Source organism: Phoxinus phoxinus, assembly GCF_949152265.1.
Source record: "Phoxinus phoxinus genome assembly, chromosome: 8".
In the NCBI taxonomy this organism is placed as follows: Eukaryota; Metazoa; Chordata; class Actinopteri; order Cypriniformes; family Leuciscidae; genus Phoxinus; species Phoxinus phoxinus.
Window position 1 is genome coordinate 22,625,952 of NC_136883.1, and position 26,378 is coordinate 22,652,329.

Sequence of the window (26,378 nt, forward strand, 5' to 3'; positions counted from 1 at the left end):
CTGGCAATCTCCCGATCTCCAGTTCGTTCTCTCACAAGATTCTAACATAGTCTCTTCCTCGATTAGCATCGCAGAGGGCAGTTCACTTTCCGGGGTCGAGTAATCAGGTAGCAGATGCTCTTTGTAGGCATCCCAGGGGAAGCCAAGAGAAAGGCGATCAGATCCGCCACTAGGTGTCTTTGGATTAAGAGGGCAGTACTGTGGGCAATTGCTGCTGGGACACAGGCTGGAGTCTGATCAACGCCGGCCGGGTCGCCTGGGCGAGGGTGTCTGATGTTGAAAGACCCGAAATACCCAATGACCCCAGGATACAACACTGAGAATGTGTCCCAGCGCATCTGCATGATGTAGGCCTATCTTTTACAAGGGATCTTTTACACCGGGGAAAATGGAGGCTTCACCAGGATGTGGTTTAGAGAAATGGCAGCGGTTCGGCAAAGCAGAAATGGATATTTTTGTAATAAAGGCGACCAATCACTGTCGTTAGTGGTTTGCGAGAACAGAGACATCCAGCCTATTAGGCTATTGCCTGTCTCACGTGTGTCCAAACTGTCTACCTTAGGCATTCACTCCTTTTCCGCTGTTGTGGGAAACATTACACATGATATCTCTGTGCAACCACAGTTGTAGTTTTTTAAAGGATGCTAGACAGTTAAGGCCAGCTCGTAACCCCCATTTTCCTGGGTGGGATTTACTACATGTACTTGACTTGTGTGTTTTTCCAATTGCCACCATTTGAGAATTTGCAGACAGCTGACTTTAAATGGATATCTTTGAAAATTGCTTTTTTTGTTGTTGTTGTTGGCCATTGCTTCCGCTAAGCATGCTAGCGAGTTACATTCTTTGTCTGTTAGTGAGTTATGCATGCGTTGGCTGCCGGATGATTCTGGCGCTGTGTTTCAACCAAATCCATCTTTTATACCTAAAGGTATGCTTCCTCAATCCTCAGTTTATAAATCAGTCGATCAATTTAGCTGCTTTTCAGTCTGCTTCTCAATCAGTCAAGGGATCACCTTTTGTGTCCTTTGTGAGCCTTTAGGTGTTATGTGGCGGCTACCATTAACCTTAGTGTTGTTAGTGCTCAGAATTATAGGAGCTGCTGTATCTGTATATAAGAGATTGTCAAAATGGATTGTGGAGGGGGTTATTATGGCATACAAGAAAGCCCAAAAGCCTCTGCTAGGAAGTATATCTGGTCATTCCACTAGGGCTGTCTATACCTTGGACGGCTTTTAGTGGAGTATCTATGGCAGATACTGTATCTGTGCAGCTGATAACTTGGGCTTCTCCCTGTATTTTACCCACTTCTACAAGTTCAACGATCCAACCCCTGAAGCTGTCAGATTAGCAGTTCTTCAGGAGCAACCTTATATATTTTTCTAAAAATAGTGTTATTAGGAGTCATCCACTAGTGCTTAAGCACTGTGTCTGGTGGCCTGGAGGAATGAAACTAGGAGTGCTAGTTTCTTGTAACTGTGTTTCTGTGAATTCTGAATGACCGCCAGAATTATTTGTCACTCGGAATGTGTGAGCCTTACCTTGACCTATCTAGCTGGCACTGCGATAATCCACTAGTGCTTAAGCATTGCCTCTGCCTCTGGCAGTCATCTGGAATTCACAGAACCACAGTTACCTACGTAACTAGCGATATTATATTTCTGAATGAACATGTGACACTGAAGACTGTTACATAGTAATGATGCTGAAAGTTCAGCTTTGCCATCACAGGAATAAATTACTTTTGAAAATATATTCTAATTGAAAGTTTTTTATTTTATTTTAATAATATGTCACAATATCACTGTTTTTACTGTATGTTAATCAAATAAATGCAGTCTTGATGAGCATAACAAATAAAATAAAAACTTACAGACACTAAACTATTGTATCTAACATTTACGTCCTCTAAATGACGTCCTCACAAGTCAATAATTAACGCCATCACACATTACAAAATCCACTTGAAGGTTGATGAAGGCCATGATCAGAACACGTGATAAATATATTCAAAACTATTTTAAAAATATAGTTTTTCAATAATTGCAGAATTACCTGTGTATGAATGTTTTAAGTAATGTTTAATTTGGTCTCTCTCTCTCTCTCTCTCTCTCTCTCTCCCTCTCCCTCTCTCTTTCTCTCTCTCTCTCTCTCCAGTGTTTGTCATCGCGGGTTCTTTAACTGCACATATTCACCGTGTCCAGCAGTATGTACCATTTACAGTGACCGTCATTACCACACTTTTGATGGCCTGGAGTATGATTACGTCAGTGACTGCCAGGTCTACCTGGTCAAGGTACTTCCTGAGTGTGTGTTTGTGACTTAGGGCATACAAGCCAAAAAGTAAAATAATTTGTAGTGATCGACATTTAAAACAGCTGACATTTGTCCTTTTTGAGATTCACAGGCATTGGCTAATAACCATGGGTAATTCATTTGTGAATTATTAGTAAAGTAAGTAAATATAATAAGTAAATATTGTCTGAAAGAAGCATTCATTTAATTTCAGAAATGTTATGCATGTACACTACTGTTCAAAATTTTACGGTTGGTAGGCTTTGTATAAAATTTCTTTTAAAAGAAGTCTCTTATGCTGACCAAGGCTGCATTCATAAAAAAAAAATACTGTGAAAACATAGTGAAACGAAACATATTATGAAATATTATAACAATTTAAAAGAACTGTTTTCTATTTGAAATTGAATATATTTAAAAATGTACTTTATTCCTGTAATGGCAAGCCTGAATTTTCAGAAGCCATTACTCCAGTCTTCAGTGTCATATTTTGAATGATATTTATAGTGTATTTACCATTATTGGGTTACAATCATTACTGTATAATGCCCACCCTCCTCTGTAGACATAGCCATCAGCCATTTAAAAAGCCCACAATGGTCAGCGATTAATGGTATCATGGTTTCTTGACTTGTAACGTGGTAATAGTGCATTTTTGTGAGGGTAAGCTTAAGAGTAAGTGTACAACTGCTGCATTTAGTGTCGTTTGCATGCCTTGTGTGCTGGTCTTAGGACCAAGTGGAGAGGCTCTTACCAGCTTGTCTTTAACAAAGAGTGTGTGTTTACCAGTTAAAAGTGTTGCACCCCTTAAAACAAAGATTTTTTGACGAATGGCCAAAGAGTGTGTATGTGCATGTGCGCTCTCACACTTTGCGGACTTCAGTAAGGACTAAAGTATAAAGTAGCAGGAAAAGAGATCTGCTTCTACCGCCTCTAATCTTGGGAAAATCAGAGGGGATTTTTAATTAGAACAGGACTGTGGTAATGGAGCCAGAGTTAATGTCAGTCCCAGCACAGAAACTCAGCAAAGAGCCGCACATAACAAAGAGCAATCTGTTCCCCATCAGCCTACGCAATGCAACCTGCTACTGCCCTTAATGACTGAGAAAGTGTGTACAGGTATGCGTGTGTGTGTGTGTGGTTTTGTGTGAGTGAGTGTATGTGTGTGTGTGTGATTTGTGTGTGTGTGGATGCTTAAGGTGCAGGTGAATAGAATTTGGTGTCTCCTAAAGGCCACTGATTCTCTGAGGAGTCTACTGATCTACCCGGGGGACAGACTTTTCCATCACGACAAAAAGAAATGGCTTTAGTCACACACACACACACACACACACACACACACACACACACACACACACACACACACACACACACACACACACACACACACACACACACACACACACACACACACACACACACACACACACACACACACACACTGGTATCCATGTTTTATGGGGATTTCCCAGAGACATAATTATTTTTATACTGCACAAACTGTATATTCCATCCCTCTACTACACTATCCCTACCCCTAAACCTAGCCATCACAAAAAATGCATTTTTAGATTTTCAAGACTAAGATTTTCTTTATTTAGGATGATTTTTAAGCTGTTTTCCTCATGGGCACCAAACAAATGTCCCCATAAGATCAACATTTACTGGTATTACTATCCTTGTTGTCCCCATAATGTAGGGCATACCAGATACACACACACACACACACACACACACACACACACACACACACACACACCTACCCATCACAGAACACTTTCTGCAATTTTACATTTAAAAAAAACCCAAAACAAAACATCACAGTAGGATTTATAAGCCGTTTTCCTCGTGGGGAACACACTAGGTATTGTTAGGTATAATATGATACTGCCAGTGAGCTGATGTACCAGAAATACATTGTCTATCTATTTAAATATGATGTGTATAATTTTTTTATCTTAAAATACTCTCTCCTTTCCCAGTTTAATATGCAGAGACATCTATAATTAAGACATTCATAGGTTGACCTCCTGAAGAGTGTAAACAATGGGGCTCTGAGGAGCTTTCAAAGCATTGTTTGCTTGAGCGGTCTGACATGTCAGCTTCTTGCTCAACCAATGGAATGAGATTGGGTCGGGAATAGACTACCGTTCAAAAGATTTTTAATGTTAATGAAAAAACTCTTATTGACTTTAATTTGATAAAAAATACAGTAAAAACTTAAATTGTAATCATACTTTACAGAATTACAAAGACTTTTTTTAAAGCTTAATTATAATCAGTGATTATAAATATTTCTGTTAACACTTTAGTTTAGGGTCCAATTCTCACTATTAACTAGTTGTTTATTGGCATGCATATTACAAGGATATTTAGCGTTTAGTAGTACTTGCTAAGCACATATTAATACTTTATTCTGCATGACCTTATTCTACATCCCCTAATCCGACCCAAAACCTAAATTTAACAAGAACTATTAGAAAACAGTAATTAGGCGTTTGTTGAGGCAAACGTCGTAGATTATAGTTAGTAGTTAGTGAGAATTGGACCCTAATCTAAAGTGTGATGCATCATATTTTTGTGTGGAAACGATATATATATATATATAAATAAAAATTCTCAGGATTCTTTGATGAATATGTCTTGACTGTCACATTGATCAATTCAATGTGCCATTGCTGAATAAAAAATAAAAAAAACTTACGGACACTTAAAAGATAGTTTAACACTTTTTTTTTCATCCAATGATAGATTGGGGCTGAGGTGCAATGAGGTGTGGGAGAGTTTTGAAAAACCTTTTGGAAACTTTTATTAGGGTCAACTTCATCATATTAAACTCTCATTTTCGTTGGAAGTTTTTCACCGGTTCTGTTTGGTAATGCTAGTTCGCCTTTAAGGAAGTGTTGATGAGACAAAGCATTGAATGCACACTTTACTTGTGTTAATCTTGTGTCTAAATGTAGAGTGTTGGTGATACTGAGGTGTCCATCATGGCTCAAAATAAAGATTGCTACGAAAGTGGGATTGTCTGCATGAAGTACCTGCTCATCTATGTTGGCCTCACCAAAATCTACTTCAGTGATAACTCGGGTAAACCTGTGAGTACAAGACATAACCATCTTCAGCTGTTTAATGGCACATTTGTCCCTTCATAAACTATGAGACTGTAATTATTTCTGTGTTTGCATATCTTGTAGTCTGTATTTACTGTAATCTGCATTTGATTTGAAGTGGTTTTGTCCTTGTCCTCCAGAGCTCATCTACTGTTGTGGGGAGAGGATATGAGTTTCAGCTCTGGGGAGCAGGCTACTACACAGTGGTCCACTTCCCTGCTCAAGATCTGACGGTTTTATGGGACCGCAAGACAACTGTCCATATTCGTGCTGGACCCCAATGGAAGGTCAGAGGTTGTTTTCTTTGAATGAGCAGTACAATGTTACACTGTATGAACCATAACTCTTATTTTAACGTTTTTGACTGTGCTTTTAGGGTCAGATGAGTGGTTTGTGTGGAAACTTTGACATGGTAACAGTAAATGACATGACCACAGCCGGACATATGGAGGTCAGCAACGCACAGGCCTTTGGAGACAGCTGGGCTGTTGGACAGGTATGACACCTAGCTTTAGGATACTACTGTGTGAGACTGGAGTACACTAAATGCACACTGCCGTTCAAAAGTCTGGGGTGGGTCAGTAAGACTTTTTTGTTTTTTAGATAAATCAATACTTTTTATTCTGCAAGAAAGCATTAAATTGATCAGAAGTGACAGTGCAAATTTATTCAATGTAACAAAAGATTTCCATTTCAAACAAATGCTGTTCTTTTGGACTTTCTATTTATCAAAGAATCCTGAAAAAATATGCAGCAACATATTAGGCATCACAAGTTTTCAATATTGATAATAATCAGAAATATTTCTTGAGCAGCAAATCAACATATTAGAATGGTTTCTGAAGGATCATGTGACACTGAAGAGTAATGATACTGAAAAATTAGCTTAGCAATGAATGTAATAATGTAAAAATGTTTTTTAGTTATTTTCATCATTTCAAAAACAACATTTCAAAAAAAGTCTTACCGACACTAAACTTTTAAACTGTTGTGTACCCATAATTTTCCATGTTAACCATAGTTTTACTACTGTGAAATCATAATAACTGCACTGTGCACTTTGTTACACTTTGCTCGGATGCTTAGATTAACTAAGCAGTAAATCTTTTAATTATGTGTGCTGTGTGCAGTGTGAGAGCGATTTTGTAGTTCACAGACCGTGTGAAGGAGATCTCAGCCGACAGCCGTATGCTAAGCGAGAGTGCGGCCTCCTCTACAGTGATGTATTCGCTCCATGTCACAATGTGGTGAGCAGCTCTCCTCTGGGGGTTAACAACACATTTGGCCTACAGATAAAAAGGCCACATCTTACCCACAGACTGCATCAGATGTACACACACACACACACACACACACACACACACACACACACTTTTTAGCTTTGAGATGGTTTGCATTTCTGAATCTGGCCACTAGGGGGCTGTATAGGTTTGCAAAGCTAGAACATTTCATTATCAACACATTCAGGAGAAAGTCATTGTCCTGACTGTGTGTGTTGCATTACCAATTGTGTGTTTTTGACGAGCTAATTGGGATTTTAGATACCCATGTATTGTGCGTAACTAATCCTTGTGGACCCCCAGGTAGATGTGACCTGGTTCTATAAGAACTGTCTAACGGACACCTGCAACTGCAACCGTGGGGGGGACTGCGAATGTCTGTGCACCAGCATTGCAGCGTATGCACACAAATGCTGTCAAAACGGCATCACGGTGAACTGGAGATCCCCCACCGTGTGTCGTGAGTACAAGCACACACCTTTTGACCCGGTCGCGCTGTCTGTCACTGTAGGTTAACACACGTATACAAACCAACATTTCTAATGCAAAACAAACCCAGCATGCCCGTTTGCTGTCAGGATCTGAGATCAGAGTCTAATTCTATATTCTGTTTCAGTTGTAAGTTTCTCACAGTGAAGAAGTTAAATACATTGCAAATGTTGCTTTTTAACCTGGTAATGGTAAAATGATGCATGCAAACTCATGATACAATGCGATTGCCGCTAATACAAGTATGTTTCTTTTAACAGCATATGACTGTGAATATTACAATCAAGGTGGGAATCATTTATTTTGCCTAGAATAATTATGGATGCACCTTTTAGCACCAGAAGATCTTTCCCTAACCTTTTTATTTATTATTGTGTATTTAGAGTTGGGAGAGGGTCCGTTCACTCTGTCCAGCACAGAGCAAAATGACTCCGTCTGTGTTTTCGGGGCAAACGTGAGCAGTGGAGAAGTGTTTCCCCTCCTGAGGATCAATGCTCAACCCAGCACCATTTTCCACTTCATGATGACACCTGGACTATACAAGGACCGCGCTTCCAGTGAGAACACACTTTAACAACAACAACAAATTGCAAACGAAATAGCTTGAAACTAAAATGGTCATTCGCTTTGATGTGAAATGCAATGGTCTGGTGTTTTTGGTGTCTCAGAGCAACTTGGTTTGTAGTAAATGTTGCTTCATACGAGCTCCATCTCTGCAAGCACTGTAAGTTTGGGCCATGCATTTGAAAATGCAACATGTGGCAGCCATCTTCCCGATTTTTAAATGAGGATTGTTCATTTTTATTAAGGTTTTCCTTCTTTTTTGTCCGTAGCACATGTCGCGTCTTATTAGACGATGGAACGAAATTGGCCAACCTCTGAAAAAAAATACTTATTTACACCATCTGTACCATTTGATTACAATCTTATAGCATCTACTGATATTGTGGTTGGTATTTTGCTTTTTAGGACTTCCTGTTGTCTCACTGGAGTCTGCAGAGAGGCCCAACTACTTCCTGTGTGTTACTGGGAACCGTATGTTACGATTGGAACACTGGCAGAGCGGGGAAGAGTTTCGACGGCAGGCGACCTTCATCCACCACCAGGGCTTATGGTTACCTGGCAGATCCTCCTTTGAGTTGCAAAGCCAGAAGGGCGTCTTCCTCACCCTCTCACACACTCACGCACATGCTCAGAACTACGACCTTACGTACAACTTCAAAATCAGCAGCAGTTTTACCATTGAGGGTAAGACCGGTCTGCAAATAACAATGCATCTTATCATCAGACCCAGACAGTTTTTTGTGTGAAAATTTTGAATAAGTATTTAATATAATGAGATGTGGGCCTGCTCATATTACTCATATTACACCGAAACTACACCCGATTAACTCTAAAAAGCCTCTGAGTATCATGTGGTAAAATTTACCCACCAATTTCTGTAATGTTAATGTTATTTTTTTGTGTGTCTGTGTATGGTGGTTGTGTTCCTGCATTTAGAGAGCAGTTTTGTGATCCCTTACCGCTTGATGTGCGAGTGGAAATATCACGCATGTGCCAGTCCATGTGTGAAAACATGCAATGACCCCGATGCCACACGCTGCCAGTTTCTACCTCCGTAAGATCATGCATGTGCTTATACTATAATAATATATATATGACAATTTTACAAAAGGTGCTTGTAATGCTTTACTCCAAAATCAAATAAAAAATATTAAAGAAAATCAAGACTTTGGGACAGTTGTTCTCAACCAGGGGGCGGAGCCCTCTAATGAGGCCTCAAGATGACTAAAAAGTATTGGAATTAATAATTGATTATTAATTGATTAAAATAATCAAATTAAAATGCTAAAAACACATTAAATGATTATGTGAACTAAAATGCATTTCTAATATTACAAATATAATGAAATAAAAATACTTTCCCCCCCTCAATAAGAGCATACAGTTCTTCAAACTTCTGAAGCAACAAAATTAATTTAATTAATATCAATAAAAAATCATTTATATGGGTGTGCCTTCAAATCAAAAAAGGTTGAGAACCACTGCTTTCGGTGCAACAAGGATTTTTGCACTGTTCAGTATATCACGGCAATTAAGCGCAATTGAGTGTTGATACAGTTATTAACACTTTTTTTGAGGATAATGAGAATTACAAAAAAATATTACATTACAACATCTGAACACATATCAGTAATTCCGTTGTGAATATGTGCTTATTTGTCATGAAAATTTCTTAAACAGGCTTCCTAGTCTTTATGCACAATATAATATGACCCAGACATCACAATTTCTTCAAGAAAAGTAAAAATCCAGATCTGGTATGTTATCTTTTGACTCTCTAAACTGGTTTAGGGCTGAAGGTTGTTTTCCACGCTGTCCCAAGTCCATGCTGCTGGATGAAGTGACCAGGCGGTGTGTGTACAAAGAAGACTGTACGTGTGAAACTATAATTTCATCATCTTTCTCACTTTTACAAACATTTCTGCACACAATTAGATTTGTCTTAGCACCTGTCTTGTTTCTAATGTGCTTGTCGCAGGTGTGACACTTTCTCCAACCCCGACTCCTTACATGTTTGTGACCCGATCAAACCGAACCACGGCAGGTCCCAGCTCTGCTCCTACAACCACAACAACTCCCTCCACCACAACGGCAACACCGAGCACAGCTCCGAGCACAACTGCCAGTACTACAATCGTAACTACACCTTTAGAAGCAGATGATTTAATTGGCAGCCCATCTACACCCACATTACCACCAACCACACTCTCTTCAACTTTGGCCACAACCACGTCCACTGAAACTCCAACAACTTCCTCTCCACCAACCACAGAACCCCCTATAGTCAGCACTGCTCCGCCCACCACAACAGCCACACCCACTACACAGCCCACAACTCTTTTTACCACGTTAGCATTACCTACCTCTACCACAGAGGTGCTGACCACACCCGAGGCCACCACCGAACCAGAGACGACCTCTCCGACCACCACCACCATCCCGACGCCTTTTACAACCACCACTGTCATTACTACCGAGACCACAACTTCAGAACCTACTTCAACAACCGTCACCACAGAGACAACATCTGTCTCCATGATGACCGAGGAGCCTTCGACAACCACAGCTGTTTCGACAACCTCTGAGATGATGCCTTCACCCTCTCCTTCGCCCGAGACAGCCGGAATAACAACAGTTCTTACTCCGTTCCTTAAACCCACGGGACCCTGCACGGTAAGAGTTTGTGTGTTAGTGTTGGTAATACTTATTCTGAATATTTCGTTTTATGATGTAATGATATTCATGGCATCACACTGTTGCACGCAGCCGAAAACGAAAACACATACACAGTGGACTTGTGAACGAATGATTCTTTGAGCTGCTTTTTAATTAATCAGTCAAATAGTCTCACAAATCAGTTATGATCTCATGGGTTGTAAGTTTAAATTTGTTTGAATCGGAACTCCCTAAGTGAATCAGTTGAATCTGTCAATCTTACTCCCTGAATTGGAAGTCATTACTTTTGTCATGTCAAACTGAATAAAAGCTGTTACTCAAAGAGTACATAAGACTCAAGAGACCTAAATATGTGTATTTCGTGAGTGGTTGTTCATACAACAACTTGTAGTTATAGATTCAGAATCAGAATCGTTCAAATCTCACTTCTAGTGTCTGTGTTCTCCAAGAAAAAATAGTTTTCCTCTTAGTTGCTGTTGAATCATTTTCTGTGAGATATCAGTGATGGTTTCAACAGTATTAAGTGAGAGCTGACGTCTTCCATTTCCCTCCCTGACTTGGACATCTCTCTGACACATTTACTCACATGCCCATAAATATACACACATCCTTAAGATTAAAAGTTGATCCATATAGTGTGAACACTTCTACAAGCTTTAACTCCTATGTTCTTGAGTCATTCCTGTCCATTTGCCAGGATGTTGACGCCTGAAGGGAAGCATCATGGGTTAAGATGTGGTACAGTGAATAATTGATGAATCTGTTGTAATACATACCTGTTGTAGTATACACAAGAACAGATCACAGGCATAAAAAAAAGTTGTTTGAAAATAATTGATCAATGCATACTACCTAAAAATTGCCTTATAGAGGTGAAATCCTGATGTTCTACTGGGCAGTTTTTGGTGGTAGAATGGTTTATATACTCTCTATTTCATGAACATCTCTGTTTTGTATCCATACAGCCTCCATATTCAATGCGCGTGGATGAGTGCAGTGAATACATCTGTGTTAATGGACAGCTGTTGCTGCATAATTCCTCCCAACACTGCAGATATAACATCAGCCAGCCACAGTGCAACCTGCTGGGCACACCAATCCAGACCAACACAGACCCCTGTTGCCCACTGTGGCAGTGCCCATGTAAGACATACACACTTTCAGTTAATTTACTATTATCTTCACTACCGTTCAAAAGTTTGGGGTCTGAAAGATTTCTCTTTTTTTTAAAGAAAGTAGTATTTTTATTCAACAAGGATGCATTAAACTGATCAAGAGTGAACATTTAATCTAATAAAAGTTTTCTATTTAAAATAAAAGGGTTTTGAACTCAAAATAAAATGAATCACAGTTTCCACAAAAATATGAAGCAGCACAACTGTTTTCAACATTGACAATGATAAGAAATGTTTCTTGAGCAGCAAATCAGCATATTAGAATGATTTCTGAAGGATCATGTTTCACTGAAGCCTGGAGTAATTATGCTGAAAATTGAGCTTTGCATCACAGAAAGAAAATATATTTTCACATAGAAAACCGTTAATTTAAATTATAATGATATTTCACAATATTACTGTTTTTACTGTGTTTTTGATCAAATAAATCCAACCTTGGTGAGCGACCCCAAACTTTTGAATAGTAGTGTGTTGTGTATATAACATTTTTTTATTCAATAACATATAAGCATATATAACATATAAAAGCAATAACATATATTTTATATAAGCCCAGTAATTAATTATTAATGTTTTGAATTAGCTTTTATTTTATTTGATCAGTTTTAGTTTTAGTAATTTTCTTATGTGCTTTTGTCATTTCTATATATCTTTTATTTCAGTTTGTGATTTTAGTACTTCAACTTCAAATTATTTATTTCAGTTAGTTGGCAAGGCAACATTTTTTTATTTTCTTTTACGTATTTATGTCAGCTTTATTTCAATTACTGTAAGCGATTATTTAATAGTTTTAGTTAATAAAGTGTTAATCTGATAAAGTATGTATGTGTGTACTGTCAGGTCGCTGCTCTATAATCTCTGACCTGCGTGTGATCACATTTGATGGGAATAATGTGGCTCTGTATGATATCGGTTCTTATATTCTGGTCCACCTGCCCAGAGAGAAGATAGTCGGTCACATTGAGAAATGCCCAACCAGTGAGGTAAACCCATGCTAACACTCTACGTTTCTTCTAAATATGCTTCTTTATGTTTCTATTAAATGCTTTACTTTTCCTTCCAGAGTGTGAACTACATCAGAAGACCTGTAAGTGTGTTATATGTATTAGCTTATTTATGTTCAAATGTTATTCACCATAATCATCCTGATCAGGGTCATCCTAATTTTCTTTCTCACTTCCTGTTAGACTCCCACTGGTGGAACCTCTGGTCTGTGTTTTAAGAAGCTGAATATTACAACTCACTCGTACAGAATTATGATCAACCGCCTGGACAGAAAGGTGACAAAGTTCACCTAAACACCTTTGTTAAGGAAATGTACTGTAGGTTTTTTTTCATTTAAGGAAATTATTTAACATGTACACTACAGTTCAGCAGTTTGGGGTCGTAAATATTTTTTATATGCTTTTGAAAGAAGTCTCTAATGCTGACCAAGACTGCGTTTGTTTTTTCAAAAATACAGTAAAATCAGCAATATTGTTTTCTGTTTGAATGTTTAAAAATGTAATTTGATGGCAAAGCTGAATTTTTAGCATCATTACTCAGTGAGTGTCACATGATCCTTCAGAAATCATTCTAATATGCTGATTTGCTGCTCAAGAAATATTATAATTAATGAATGCATCTCGTACCTCCTCTTAATCGTGGCTCATAGAAGCATGATTATATGTTGCTGTGGTTTGATCTGACGCAGGTGTCAGTGAATCAGATTACGGCCCGGCTTCCTCTTACCAGACAGAACCTCCATATTGATGACACGGGGACAATGTACATCATCGATACACCTGGTGGGATCAACATAAAGTGGTACCACAGCACTGGCATTATGGTTCTACAGTACACGGCTCCTGATAATACCTCCACTAGGGGGCTCTGTGGTCAGTGTGTTGCACTTACACTTTGTGAAACTATAAAATCAATTATAACACAATTTCCTTTCAGTATCTGTGATCTTATTTTGCACAAATAATCAAAGCATGTGCTTGTGTAAAAGGAAAAAAATGCTTTTATAATCTTTCATCAAAATGTAAACTGTTCTGTCGATTTAACCTAATAATATTAACCAATAATATAATATCCTACTTTTCACAATACAACCAAATCTAGATAATGCATGAATATTACTTAGTTTCATTCTGAAAGCTAATGTGTTTTTACTTTTCTGTGTTGGCTTTTACAATTAAACTGTATTTGGTCAGTTGTGGTCATGTAAGTGTGTTTGATGGATTTTGTTACCAACATATTTAGTTTCCTTTCTCAGGATGTTGCGATGGCAATCCAGCTGATGACCTGCGCCTGCCCAACGGCACTGTGGTCCGGGATGTTGAGGACATTCCTATGTTTCTGCACGGATGGATGGTGGATACGTCAGAGGATACAGATTACTTCCGCAGAGTGGGAGACAACTGCACCACCGGCAACTGCTCCAAATGTTTCACCATGCTCAACCAGAGACCTTTCTCTAAATGTCACCCCAAGGTACTACACACACACACACACACACAAGCTTAAGCATTTACATCCATTGCTTTTAATATAAGCTCATTTAAATAATTATAGATTAATGTTAACTCTAAAATCTCATTTAGCTGGTTCAGATTTAAATCATTACATAAACATTACATTTTAAGTAAACATAATTCAATATATAAAGGAGTTTTACCCCATTTTTACCCCATATGTTATTATTAACTAAAATTAAAACGATTCAAAATTATTTCCGTTATTGATCAATCGTTTTGTAATAGAAATAAAGCTGAAATAAAAATACAAAAATAAGTATTAAATGAAAAAGGACAACTTACTGTTACTTAATATTTATGTTTTGCTAATATTCTGGGGTCATTTAGGGACATTTTATCCCCACTGGATTGTGTACCCATAAGTTCCCACTCACACCGTACATATGACTTGACCATTATATATTGGAATTTCCAAATGCCATTTTGTAGGTTTCTCCTGAAAATTTCTGCGATAAGATATGGGCCGGTGACCTGCATTATAAAGAGCATGAGTGTGACTTCCTGGCTGCTTATGTGGCCATTTGCTACACACATCAGATCTGCTTCAGCTGGAGGAAAAGCAACTTCTGCCGTGAGTGTGTTTACAGAAACTCTACCAGTCAAATGTCTGAAAACGTGTGTGACTAAATGTACATTTCTCAATCTTAACTTTTGACTGGTAGTATATTTATATGCTTTTTTGTTTACTTGTGTTGTTGTTGTTTTTTTTTCATTTCACAGCACTCAAATGTCCTCCTGGCAAGGAATATAAACCCTGCGTGAATACATGTAAGACCCGAACATGTCAGAACCGAGATTACTACGAGGAGAGCACCTGTTCTTCTATCAGAGAGGAGTGCGTTTGTAAAAGCGGTTCCATCCTGCATCGGGCGGACTCGGCCTTCTGTGTCACCGAGGACCAATGCGGTGAGAATGCCACACTGTGCATTTGCATGCAAAATAAAGTGTTCTTGTGATAATGGCCTATGTTATGTCCATGTGATCAGTGTGTACGGATAACGATGGTGCTCCACGTGCCCCGGGTGATGTGTGGAACGGCTCTCTGCGTGGCTGCTGTCTGTTCAAGTGTCTGGAGAACGGTAGTGTGGTTCCTGTGGAACCCGATTGCAGTTATGAACCTGTCCCGCTGTGTGAGAGAGAAGGAGAGTATGCAGTCGCCGTGCTGGAGGAAGGAGTCTGCTGCCCTAAGAAAATTTGTGGTATAAACCTATAAACACACATGGACGTATGCTTCTCAAATCCATCAGAAATAGTATATCATCATCCTGGCACCTTTGGTGTACTTTGTATATATATTATGAGCTAGAAGGCAATCATCTCTAATGCTAATGTCACATGCTATACTCATTTTCAAAAGACATGTTGAAAAAAATAATTATTATTTTACTCGGCAAGGATGCATTAAATTGATAAAAAATGGCAGACATTTGTAATGTTACAACAGATTTCAATTTCAAATCCTGAAATAAAGTATCATGATTGCCACAAAAATATTAGTCTGAGCCCCAATGTTTCTTGAGCAGCAAATCAGCATATTAGAATGATTTTTAAGGATCATGTGACACTGAAGACTAGAGTAATGATGCTGAAAATTCAGCTTTGACATCACAGGAATAAATAAATTTTTAAAATATATTCAAATAGAAAGCAATTGCTTTAAATTGTAATAATATTTCATAAATGTACTATATTTTTTGCCAAATAAATGCACCCTTGGTGAGCATAAGATACATGAATTGGGAGTCATTGTTTGCCACACAACCTAAGGTGTATGGATCTTATGAAATCAAAAATTGAGTTGTGCGGTTGAGTTTAGTCCATGTCTGTTCATTTATATCCCTAAATAGTATTAAAAGTTAACAAAACAGACTTTCATAAGACTCTTGCAAAATGTTTAGATTTGATCTTTCTGTATGTAAATTATTATCATATTTCCCTATCACCTTTTCTATCCTTTTAAATATGTTTATTCATTTTATTAACCTCTTTTTGTTCTTGCCACGAAAATTGGCTTTTATGCTGACATGGCACGAACAACCAAATAAATAACTAAACAAATCACATATGCACATTTAAAAATTTCTTCCAAGAAAATAAACCAAAAATATGTATGAAAAAAAAGCTTGTGTCTGTGTGTGTAGAATGTAACCTCACCATCTGTCAGAGTGAAGTCCCTAGCTGTGAGAATGGAGACAAGCTGGTGATTGGCTACAGCGCTCTGTCCTGCTGTCCCGAATACAGATGTGGTAAGAGCTCATGTAATCCTTTCTTTGATTGGTTGTTTATGTGATCAGTTGATAAGGGTCAGTCTTCTTATTGGTCTCTGTTAGAATGTGATCCGCTGGCATGCCTAAGTGTCCCTGCCCCGATTTGCAGAGAAGATCAGTTCCTGGTGGAGGTCAGAGGGGCACACGTCTGCTGCTACAGCTACATGTGTGGTAATAATACATTATAAATACTTCAATTCAACAGGTGACATTCCATCTCTATGCTGACAATACAGAAATATAAATAAATATATGTGTGTGTGTGTGTGTGTGTGTGTGTGTGTGTGTGTGTGTGTGTGTGTGTGTGTGTGTGTGTGTGTGTGTGTGTGCGCGTACTAAAATATAATGTTGTGTTAATACATTTATAATTAATAATACATATTTAAGATAATTATAATGACTAATTATCAAACAATAAAATCCCAAATATACATAGTTTATGAGATTCTGTTCTAAAAGCTCTAACACCCTATGAAGCCTGTATATATAATTTATTGTATTATAATATACACTATACAGGTGAAACTCGCAAAAGTTAATTTATTTCAGTAATTCAACAATTACATTATATAGACTCGTTACATGCAAAGTGAGATATTTCAAGCCTTTTTTTGTTCATTTTGATGATTATGGCTTACAGCTTATGAAAACCCCAAATTCAAAATAAGAATATTGTGAAAAGGTTTTCATAAGCTGTAAGCCATAATCATCAAAATGAACAATAAAAGGCTTGAAATATCTCACTTTGCATGTAATGAGTATATATAATATATTAGTTTCTTTTGCACGATATTCAAAATTTTGAATATACAAAATATTAATATACAAAGATTTACAAGTATTTATAGTGCCTTAAAATTATAATTGCACATTATAATGCATTGTCTATTAAAATATTTTTTTTTGTGATATTAGGGCATGCTGTAGTAATAATTTGCATATGTTTTGCAGTGTGCGAGTCCTGTATTGAACCTATACCAGTGTGTCTGCTTGGAGAGATACTGGCTGTGGATATGAACACCACTAATCACTGCTGTCCGCAGTATCATTGTGGTAATTATAACAAAAACACACACTCTACTGAAGTGCCTGGCCATTTTGTGTGTCGTAATGAAACCGAGAAACATGACGCGTTCTTGATCTTTCAGTGTGTGATATGAGTCTGTGTCCTGAGGCCAGTTTGAGTTGTGCTCCTGGAGCTGTGCTTGTGAAGAGACCCGTGCCGGACAGCTGCTGCCCGGAGGCACACTGCGGTATTGGACACATGCACACACTTTTACCTAGATATCTAAACTGTAGCTTCCCTTTGACTTCATTTGTTTTTAAGATGATCAAGATAATTATAGTAACTACATAACCCTTACTCAAACCCTCAGATTCACCTTTTGACATTTTAGAAGGCATTATTTTGTCCCTCTATTGTACTTTTCATCCTTTTGGGGAAAACAAAATGAAAGTACAGCTAAACTAAAAACATGCACAAGCTCACAGATACAGAAACATTACACTAACAAGTACCATGCCATCTCCATGTGTTGTATACCATGTAAAATGTATATTTCACAATATTACGGTTTGACTGTATTTTTAATCAAATAAAATGCAGCCTTAGTTAAGCACAAGAGACTTTCAAAAACACAAATATCTTATCGACCCCAAACTAGTGTATGTGTCAAAGTTCCATATCACCATGATTTGCCAAAGTATTTTTTGTATGCATACACACAGTTACATTTGTAACATTTGTTTTTGTCGTTTTTAGAATGTCAGTGTCAGAACTTTACAGTTCCTGTCTGCGCTGCGGTGAGTGTTCTAAAATTCATTCTGTGTGTGAATACATTGTATATAGTCCATTTTGTTGTGTGCATGAATTACATTGCCATAATAAACTGTCCTGTAACCACAGTATTATTCAATGACCTTTGTTTTATAGGGTGAGCTGAAAGTGGAGGATCCAGACTCCGGCGGCCCGTGTGGATGCCCACTGTATCACTGCAGTAAGACTCAAACTAACACTCACACACTCAAAATGCCATGCTATTCAATGAAACTGAAACACAAGTCTGTGTTTATGTATCTCTGTGTGCTTGTGTGTGTAGAGAAGGCAGAAGTGTGTCTGTTTCAGGGTGTGACAATATTGAACCCGGGCCAGTCTATGGTGCAATACTTTGAGGGGGAACTGTGTTACACGGTTCAGTGCCTCACACATAAAGACCCCAGCACCGGGTTCTACGCCATGGAGGTCACCACTGCCAACTGCTCTGAGAAGTGTGACCCTGTAAGTCACATGACTAATACAACTTGCAATATATGAATTAATGGATGTTTCCACATATTTTTCATTATGTTTCATGAAATTTATGAAAGTCCAGGTTTAAAAGGCACATATCGTGGGAGAAAAAATGCTCTGCTAAATAAAATATCTCAATGTACAGTAGAGGTTAGTCAATCATAACAGAAGTGATTTACATATAGAAGTCTTAAAGGTACAGCATCAATTTCAGCTGGTCAGAACGGTTAAAGAGACAGTAGAGGATAGTCATTTAAAACTAAATTAAAGCTGTTTTTTGTGGATTTAATGGTATAAACAAAACTTCAAAAGTGCAGAATAGACAATGGCATTTCCAATATTTTATTTTTTTGTGTGTTACGAATTTGAAATATATATTTTTAAATATATATATTTTTGTTTACATTTCTGTCACTGTAGCATCAGGTTTATGTCCCATCATCTGATCCACATGTGTGCTGTGGCTCCTGCAAAAACATCTCATGCTCATATCCCAGTGAAAACGGCACTACAGAAGTATTTATGGTAATCTGCACTGGTGCTTTTTATCAATGTAACCCCAAACTTACCCTTGAAGGAAACTTTCTGACATTATTTACTGTATTTATGAACATTTTCCCCTTTGAGGATGTTCACAAATGGATGTTTTGTCAGATTTTCTGGGGGCGTTTTCAGCTAACCCCATCATTGTTTTCAGGAAACTGCCGCGAATGCATGAACCTGATAGTTTTTTAAAATGTGGTTTGCAGGCAGGCAGCTCATGGGTGGCTAACTGCACACGGTTCGACTGTATGGAGACTGCGGTAGGGGCGGTAGTTCTGGCCTCTGGAGTTGTCTGTCCTCCTTTCAATGACACCGAGTGTATTCAGGTCTGACACAAATCACTTCATTCCTTTTGCTTCTTCTGTGTCTGTTTGTGTTGTTGTTCTTCTAACTTCTGTGCTGTCTGTTTCAGAATGGAGGCGTGGTTCAGACGTATGTGGACGGTTGCTGTAAGACATGTGAGTAGTGTGTGTCTGGGGCTGGCTGTGCTTTCTGGGAATGCTGGGGGCTGTTTGGAACAGCATGATGGAGAAGCAATGCTGGGCTTACTACTGTAGCTGCTGGTTGCATATTGTGGTTAGATACTCCCTGTTGTCCTGGGGGAAATGAGTGCTGCTGTATATATCTCATGGGCCTTTTCATTCTTTTCTTTCAATTTCAAGTGTGCTTTTCCTTGTCCTCAATTCTCTCTAAAATACAATGATTGACTGTACATGCTGTAATCTTGGATGAAATTTATAGATTTTAGCTTGTGTTGTCGGAAACAGGGTTTCTGTGATAAAAGCCCAATGAAAGTCAGATTGCTATAAAATTCCCCTCTCTATGTGTTCTTAACTCTATCTTTGTCTTTTGTGTAATCTGTGGCTCAGGCTGGTTTTTGTGCTATGGGATTTGTTTGTGGTTTTTAACTGTCTCTTGTCAAAGCTTGATGCTTTAAGTATAAACAATAACTTTAGCAAACCTTGAATGTTGACAACGAGTACTTTAACTAGAATAAGCATAAAAAAGTCATGGGAATTCGTAGGTTAAAAGGTGTGGGAACCCTGTATTTTACAAAATATTTATTTAAAAATGCATAAAACGAATGGACAGCCTTATATTTGCGGATTTAATGCGTTTCATAAAAGCATCGTACACCTAAGTAGATCATAGAGACAATTGGCAACAATGGTCTCCACAATCTATTTAGGCTTATGATGCTTGTGGAAAATGCAAACCTGGCCGATATTTCAGTGTTCAAAAGTTTGGGATCAGTAAGCTTTTTTGATGTTTTTGTAAGAAGTCTCTAATCACCAAGGCTGCATTTATTTAATCAACAATACAGTAAAACAGTAATATTGTGTTACAATTTTAAATAACTTTTTAATATATATATATATACAATATATTTTAAATGTAATTTATTCTTACTCCAGTCTTCAGTGTCACATGATCCTTCAGAAATCATTCTAATGCTGATTTTATGCTCAAAAACATTCTTATTAGCAATATTGAAAACAGTTGTGCTGCTTAAGATTTTTGTGGAAATGGTGATATATATATATTTTAAGATTATTTGATGAAATAAAAAAAATAAACCAAGAAATAATATTTTCCTTGAGCTTTTGATATGTAAGAGGTCGTCATAGTATATAAGAATATCCTGTAAGTTTCAGAACTGAAAACTTCCTTGTTAGTCCAATAAAAGGTTTTTCAAAGTGGGGATCTATGACGTCAAAGGGTATCAAACACCGCCTCCGCAGAAGAAGATCAACGGCTACTTCAACACCGCCTGTTTAGCCCCGCCCACCGATTCGCACATTACATGAAACTCATTACATGAAATAATATGCAAAACTGTTATCCAATCAGCAGTGGGCGTTTACTTCCAAGTCTTCAATGCGGCACGCCCATAAAAACCTAGGCTCAAAACCATGGTAATAAATAGCCTATTACTTATTAATTTAAATGTTTTTGAGTGTAAAAACCAAGCGAACGTCATAAGTTGACCTCAGACAACAATATAAAAAAAATGAAAAAGAGTTCATGACCCCTTTAAAAGAACAGTATTTATTTGGAATAAAAATATTTTGTAACATTATAAATGTCTTTACTGTCACTCTTGATCAGTTTGATGTGTCCTTGCTGAATAAAAGTAAACAAAAAAATATTACTGATCCCAAAGCATTTGAATGGTACTGTATATATTTTTTGCATTACTCATAAACCAAGGAAAGCATATTGGAAAAAGCTGCATGAATCTGTTTAAGACACCGTTTTCTTTGATTATATTGGCATGGCATGCTAGAGGGATTCAGAGGTGTTTTTGAGGAAGAAACTCCACATGTCTGGCATGTGCCTTTGCTGGGAATGTGCTAATAATTTGCTTTCAACAAACTGGTATGTATTTTTTGTGCAAGCGGTGGGTCTGCGCATCTTTTTTCCGCATGAGGGCACTTGCGGGTGCAGGTTTGTGTGTGTTCGCATTGGTTTGGGGGCTCTTGCGTTTGTGCTGGAAGCTTTACGAGCGATTTCAACCAAATGAGTTTGTTACAGACTTGTGAGTTTGTGAACCTGCCCCTGTGTGTTTCTCAGGTGCTGGACTTGGTTTGTTGCCTTTTTCCGTTAGTCCAGTAACACCCACTGCTAGTACTAACTGTGATACAGGTACTCACTCATCTACTGAATTATCTTTATCTGTGTCTCATAACATTTTATGTGTTGAAGAAAATATTTTTTTTGACTTATCTCTTTCAGTCTTGCCATTATTTTCTTTTAGTTTAAGTGAATTGATTAAGTGTGTGAGACGTCTGGGCGTATAATAGGAATTCTGTCATCATTTACTCACCCTCATGTTAGTCAAATTCCTTATACAATTGTTCTGCTGTGGAACACAAAAGCAGTATTTTTGTAGAATATTCATACTGTCTTATTTTCCCAATATAGTACAGTACCTTACATCTTGAAGCTAAAAAAATAATAGAATAAAATTGTTCTATTTATTTACAGGAAATCTTGCCTCAATTCATAAGTGTTATAAAGCCATGTGTTTAATTCAAATATGACAAATATTTTGGTGAAAACATGAAATAAATGTTTTTTCGATTTATGATATGCCAACTTCTTTCTTTTTGTGTTTTCTAATTTATTTATTTTATTAAAGCAAGGTCACTTTTATGAACTGTTTGGCCCCCCAAAAAAAGGCACTGTTGTATTCCATGGAAAAAAGAACAACAATATGGGTTTCCACAACATGAGGCTGGCTAAATAATGTCGGAATTGTCATATTTTATTAATTATTCCTTTAATCCTTGTACTTGTGAACATCCGTGTAACATTCAAACACAGGCACAACTCCTTTCCAAAAAAACTCATCAGCTGTCCCTCCCACCATCTCAGACACACAGCTGTGAAGTCTTGATTTATTTCCTGTTGAAACCCCCTGATATCTTCAAAACCTGTCCTCCGTTTGAACCTCCAGAATCTCAGTGTCAAAATTAATGAGCTGGGAATATACAACACACCGTACACACAGACACACACACACTGCCCTCAAAAGAATTAAATGCCTTTCATTTTATCATTGTCATACAAACAAAAAATACATATGGGTGAAAAGTTCATTTTTCAATGGTGCCACTTGATCATTGTCAGACAAATGTCACCATGGTAACTAACATGTCAATCAAGTGGAGCCCCCAAGGTGCAGTGATAATAGTCACTAAGCCTGTTGTGTTAATGTGGTTTGATGTGTGTGGGCGACTGTGTGTGTGTGTGTGTGTGTCTGTGTGTGTGTACTTGACTCACTGTTACAGTCGCATTTACAAAGATTACACAACTTGGTTTAGTTGTCAATACAGACCTCATGGATTGTTACGATCTATCAAGGTCTAGGAGATGGAACGCAACATTTAGATATCACACACAAGATTTTCTCTTTCTGTCGGGAGTACAGATTACATAGTCTGTATCACTCACTTTTCTTAGCACCTCATGAGGTCCAGAAAATCCTGCTGATAAAGCAGAGCCCGCAATAGGCGGCAATACAAACACCTGATCACCTTATTAAAAGGAGCAAATTGTAATATTCCATATTAATAATCGTGTTTAACTGTAATTCCTGGTGGAAAAACTACATTACCTATGATGCTGTTCAGAAAAGTACACCAATCAGAAAGTCAAAAAAGCAAAACACAAAATAGCTCTTTAGCTCCTCCCACTCCCATTAAGCACTACGAATGATGCAATAAACTTAAAATGTTTTTTAAATATGCAATCAATATTTATAAATGAGTAGTTGTATATTTATCCATCGTTTTTAATTTGATTATGCTGTTCGCAATGCTTCAATGTAGTTCTTTCCCTCCCTGAAGCCGTTAAATACACGGCCTTTTCAAAAACGTTTGTGTTTCAAATCAAAGTTTATAGTTTTGTGATTCACCTCGATTGGCTTGGTTCATGGCTTTAACAAAGACTTTTTTGAAATCCTTACGGGAGAAATGAATGGGGAAAAATACTTGGCGTTTATTATTTAATAATAAATAATTATTTATTAAAAATAATTCAGCGCTGCTGAAAAAGGGGACAACCACTACTGCATTCTATAATGTTATGGCATAAAATATCAGAAGTATTGTAAAGTATTGTATAAGTATGTTGAATGTCAAAATTACAATCTATTTAATTTCTTATTGCACGTTCCTGGTCTCATTGCAAATTATTTATCTGAGCACATTATTCCAAATATTTGTTTTCATAATCCTCAATGTAAGAACTTGCTTCACCTCAACTGATGTCAAATAGGCCTTATGGCCGATTGATTGTTGACAAAAAAATAAAAATTATTCAGCCTTAGGTAATGCAGCATTTCTGAAATCATTGCAATAATTAATGCAGTATAATTGAATGTTGGTTAATGTCATGTTACAGCAATAATTGGAAATAACTATAGTCAGTTCCGGATGGATAAAAAAAAAATGTATGCCCAACATTTTTTTCTATTATTTTAATGTTTTATTTAATACATTTTAAATTGATATTATTATTTAATTTAATATTGTTTAATGTTGCTTAAAAAATGAAAATGTGCATGTTTGTGTTCATTTGTAAGTCACAATTTTTTTTCTGTGTGTGTGTGTGTGTGTAGGCAAAGAAGATGGTAAAACCTGTAAGAGAGTCGCCATCAGGACCACCATCAGAAAAGATGACTGTAGAAGTAATGCACCTGTGAGTGTGAAAGATTCACATTAAAACTGCAATTCCTATTTCATCCATCCCTCCATCCATCCTGGTTGCTAACCTCCTCTCTCTTGGTTTTTTTCTTCAGGTGACTGTGTATTCATGTGATGGAAAATGTCCATCTGCCACCATCTTCAATTTTAACATTAACAGTCATGCACGTTTCTGCAAGTGCTGCCGTGAGAACGGCCTACAAAACCGCATCATTCAGCTGTACTGCACTCGAAATGCCACTACGGTGGACTATTACTACCAGGAGCCAATGGACTGCTCATGCCAGTGGAACTGATTCTTTGTGGACTGTGCGCAGTAAAGTTAAGATCTCAGTGAGAGCACTAGCTTGACACAGATTTTGACTGCATATTCAGTATAGTATCTGTAAAACCGCTAACTACTAACACATCACTGTTTTTGTCTTTGATATCTAAAATGTATCTGTAATACGTTAATCAAACATTCATTAGAATAAGAACAAACTGCTGTTAAATTTGTGTATTGTTTAGATTTTAGAGTATTAACATTAAATTACGTGAAAATTAGTATTAATATTCTCCATAAACATTTGAAGTACACTTATACTTTACATCTTAAGATCTTAACTTAACCAAATGCTTTATTTAAATGCAACTTTGTGCTTTTTCTAACAAAATCACATTTCTTATTAATTAGATGGGGGAAATGTACAAGCCAATCTTAAGTAGTTATTTGATATTTCAGTAACACTTGCAATAAGGTCCCAGTAGTTAACATTAGTTAATAATTACTAACATTATCATTTGTTACGGTATTTATTGACCTTTGTTAATGTTAGTTAATAAAAATACAACTGTTTATTGTCAGTTCCTGTTAGCTCAGGTCCATTAAATAATATTAACAGATACAAGTTTTATTTTTACTAATGTATTAATACATTTTGAAATTATATTAACATTAACTGAGTTTAATAAATGCTTTAGATTTTTTTTTCTTTGTTAGTTCATTCACTGTAAAAAAAATATATGATCAATAATTTCTGTGTTTTTACATTGCTTTAACTCATCAAAATAAGTTAAGCAAATTTAAGTTGAAATTACTTAGTTGATTGTACTTTAAAAAAATTAAGGCTGCAAATTTTTACAGTGTGTTAACTACTGTTGTTAAATAATGTTAGTGATAGGAATCTTGTTGTAAAGTGTTACTGATATTATCTGCTTGACAGGCACACACTTCCTGTCACTAGTTGAGTCCTGTCTTAGCCGTCTTAAAAAAAAAAAACATAACTTGATGAACTTGAATTTTCCATACTATAGCCATATTGTCAAAAATTTGATTTCTGCTGCAAATTATCAAAATTGTGTAAGCCTAAAAAGGATTAGCATTTAGTAAAATACCTAAAAACCTGCATGTTATTGTCAATGTTTTTTAAATAATGAAATAAAAATACAAAAAAAATTGCACTGTGCAAATCAATCATTTAATTGATTTACCAAGCTACTGTATTTTGTAACATACCACTCAATTATCCACAGATTATTATACCGCAGATATGAATAATTTTGAAAATATTTCACCTTTGTGTGTGTGAATATTTCATTTAAGTAATTTCACTGTAAAATTACCAAGTGAACTATCAATAAAACTGCAAAAAAATAACAATGGGCCTCAATCTTGGCATCCATCACCGGAAGAGTAGGATCTTTACCCCGATCTAATTTCAGAAGTGGTTTATTAACTAGATCAGCCCACGCATGACTTGAGTTATATCCTGCTGAGTTGTGTTTTGCTTTCAAGTCGAATAATTAAAATGTTGGAAAAGTTCCTCTCCTCCCTTGTGTACATCTGCTGAATCAGAATTTAAAGGAATGTTGCGAGTTCAATACAGCGAACTGTTGATTTCCACAGAGAATAACATCGAGCTTTACTAGTAAAAACAGCAGTGCACTGACAATAAAAATCTGGGGTAGGACATGG

General features: G+C 37.0%; 1 protein-coding gene across 1 annotated transcript in view; it reads left to right on the forward strand.

The window, feature by feature from the left end:
- The window catches only part of otogl (otogelin-like), a gene marked incomplete at its 5' end in the record, with an annotated part of 42,547 nt that extends 16,506 nt beyond the window's left edge, over positions 1–26,041 (forward strand). The window contains 33 exons of the mRNA XM_079619987.1: positions 2,155–2,293; positions 5,256–5,390; positions 5,546–5,692; positions 5,782–5,901; positions 6,536–6,652; positions 6,989–7,145; positions 7,435–7,461; positions 7,558–7,731; positions 8,144–8,422; positions 8,675–8,792; positions 9,530–9,609; positions 9,717–10,411; positions 11,380–11,557; positions 12,430–12,572; positions 12,653–12,676; positions 12,777–12,869; positions 13,283–13,466; positions 13,850–14,067; positions 14,541–14,682; positions 14,832–15,017; positions 15,098–15,310; positions 16,253–16,357; positions 16,442–16,549; positions 17,330–17,431; positions 17,527–17,631; positions 18,141–18,181; positions 18,312–18,375; positions 18,478–18,656; positions 19,089–19,193; positions 19,418–19,537; positions 19,624–19,669; positions 24,337–24,416; positions 24,517–26,041. Of these exons, the coding sequence (XP_079476113.1) occupies positions 2,155–2,293; positions 5,256–5,390; positions 5,546–5,692; positions 5,782–5,901; positions 6,536–6,652; positions 6,989–7,145; positions 7,435–7,461; positions 7,558–7,731; positions 8,144–8,422; positions 8,675–8,792; positions 9,530–9,609; positions 9,717–10,411; positions 11,380–11,557; positions 12,430–12,572; positions 12,653–12,676; positions 12,777–12,869; positions 13,283–13,466; positions 13,850–14,067; positions 14,541–14,682; positions 14,832–15,017; positions 15,098–15,310; positions 16,253–16,357; positions 16,442–16,549; positions 17,330–17,431; positions 17,527–17,631; positions 18,141–18,181; positions 18,312–18,375; positions 18,478–18,656; positions 19,089–19,193; positions 19,418–19,537; positions 19,624–19,669; positions 24,337–24,416; positions 24,517–24,717 (4,825 nt within the window). The 3' untranslated portion in view covers positions 24,718–26,041. The remainder of the gene's footprint in view (positions 1–2,154; positions 2,294–5,255; positions 5,391–5,545; positions 5,693–5,781; positions 5,902–6,535; positions 6,653–6,988; positions 7,146–7,434; positions 7,462–7,557; positions 7,732–8,143; positions 8,423–8,674; positions 8,793–9,529; positions 9,610–9,716; positions 10,412–11,379; positions 11,558–12,429; positions 12,573–12,652; positions 12,677–12,776; positions 12,870–13,282; positions 13,467–13,849; positions 14,068–14,540; positions 14,683–14,831; positions 15,018–15,097; positions 15,311–16,252; positions 16,358–16,441; positions 16,550–17,329; positions 17,432–17,526; positions 17,632–18,140; positions 18,182–18,311; positions 18,376–18,477; positions 18,657–19,088; positions 19,194–19,417; positions 19,538–19,623; positions 19,670–24,336; positions 24,417–24,516) is intronic.
- Between the last annotated feature and the right edge of the window lie 337 nt (positions 26,042–26,378).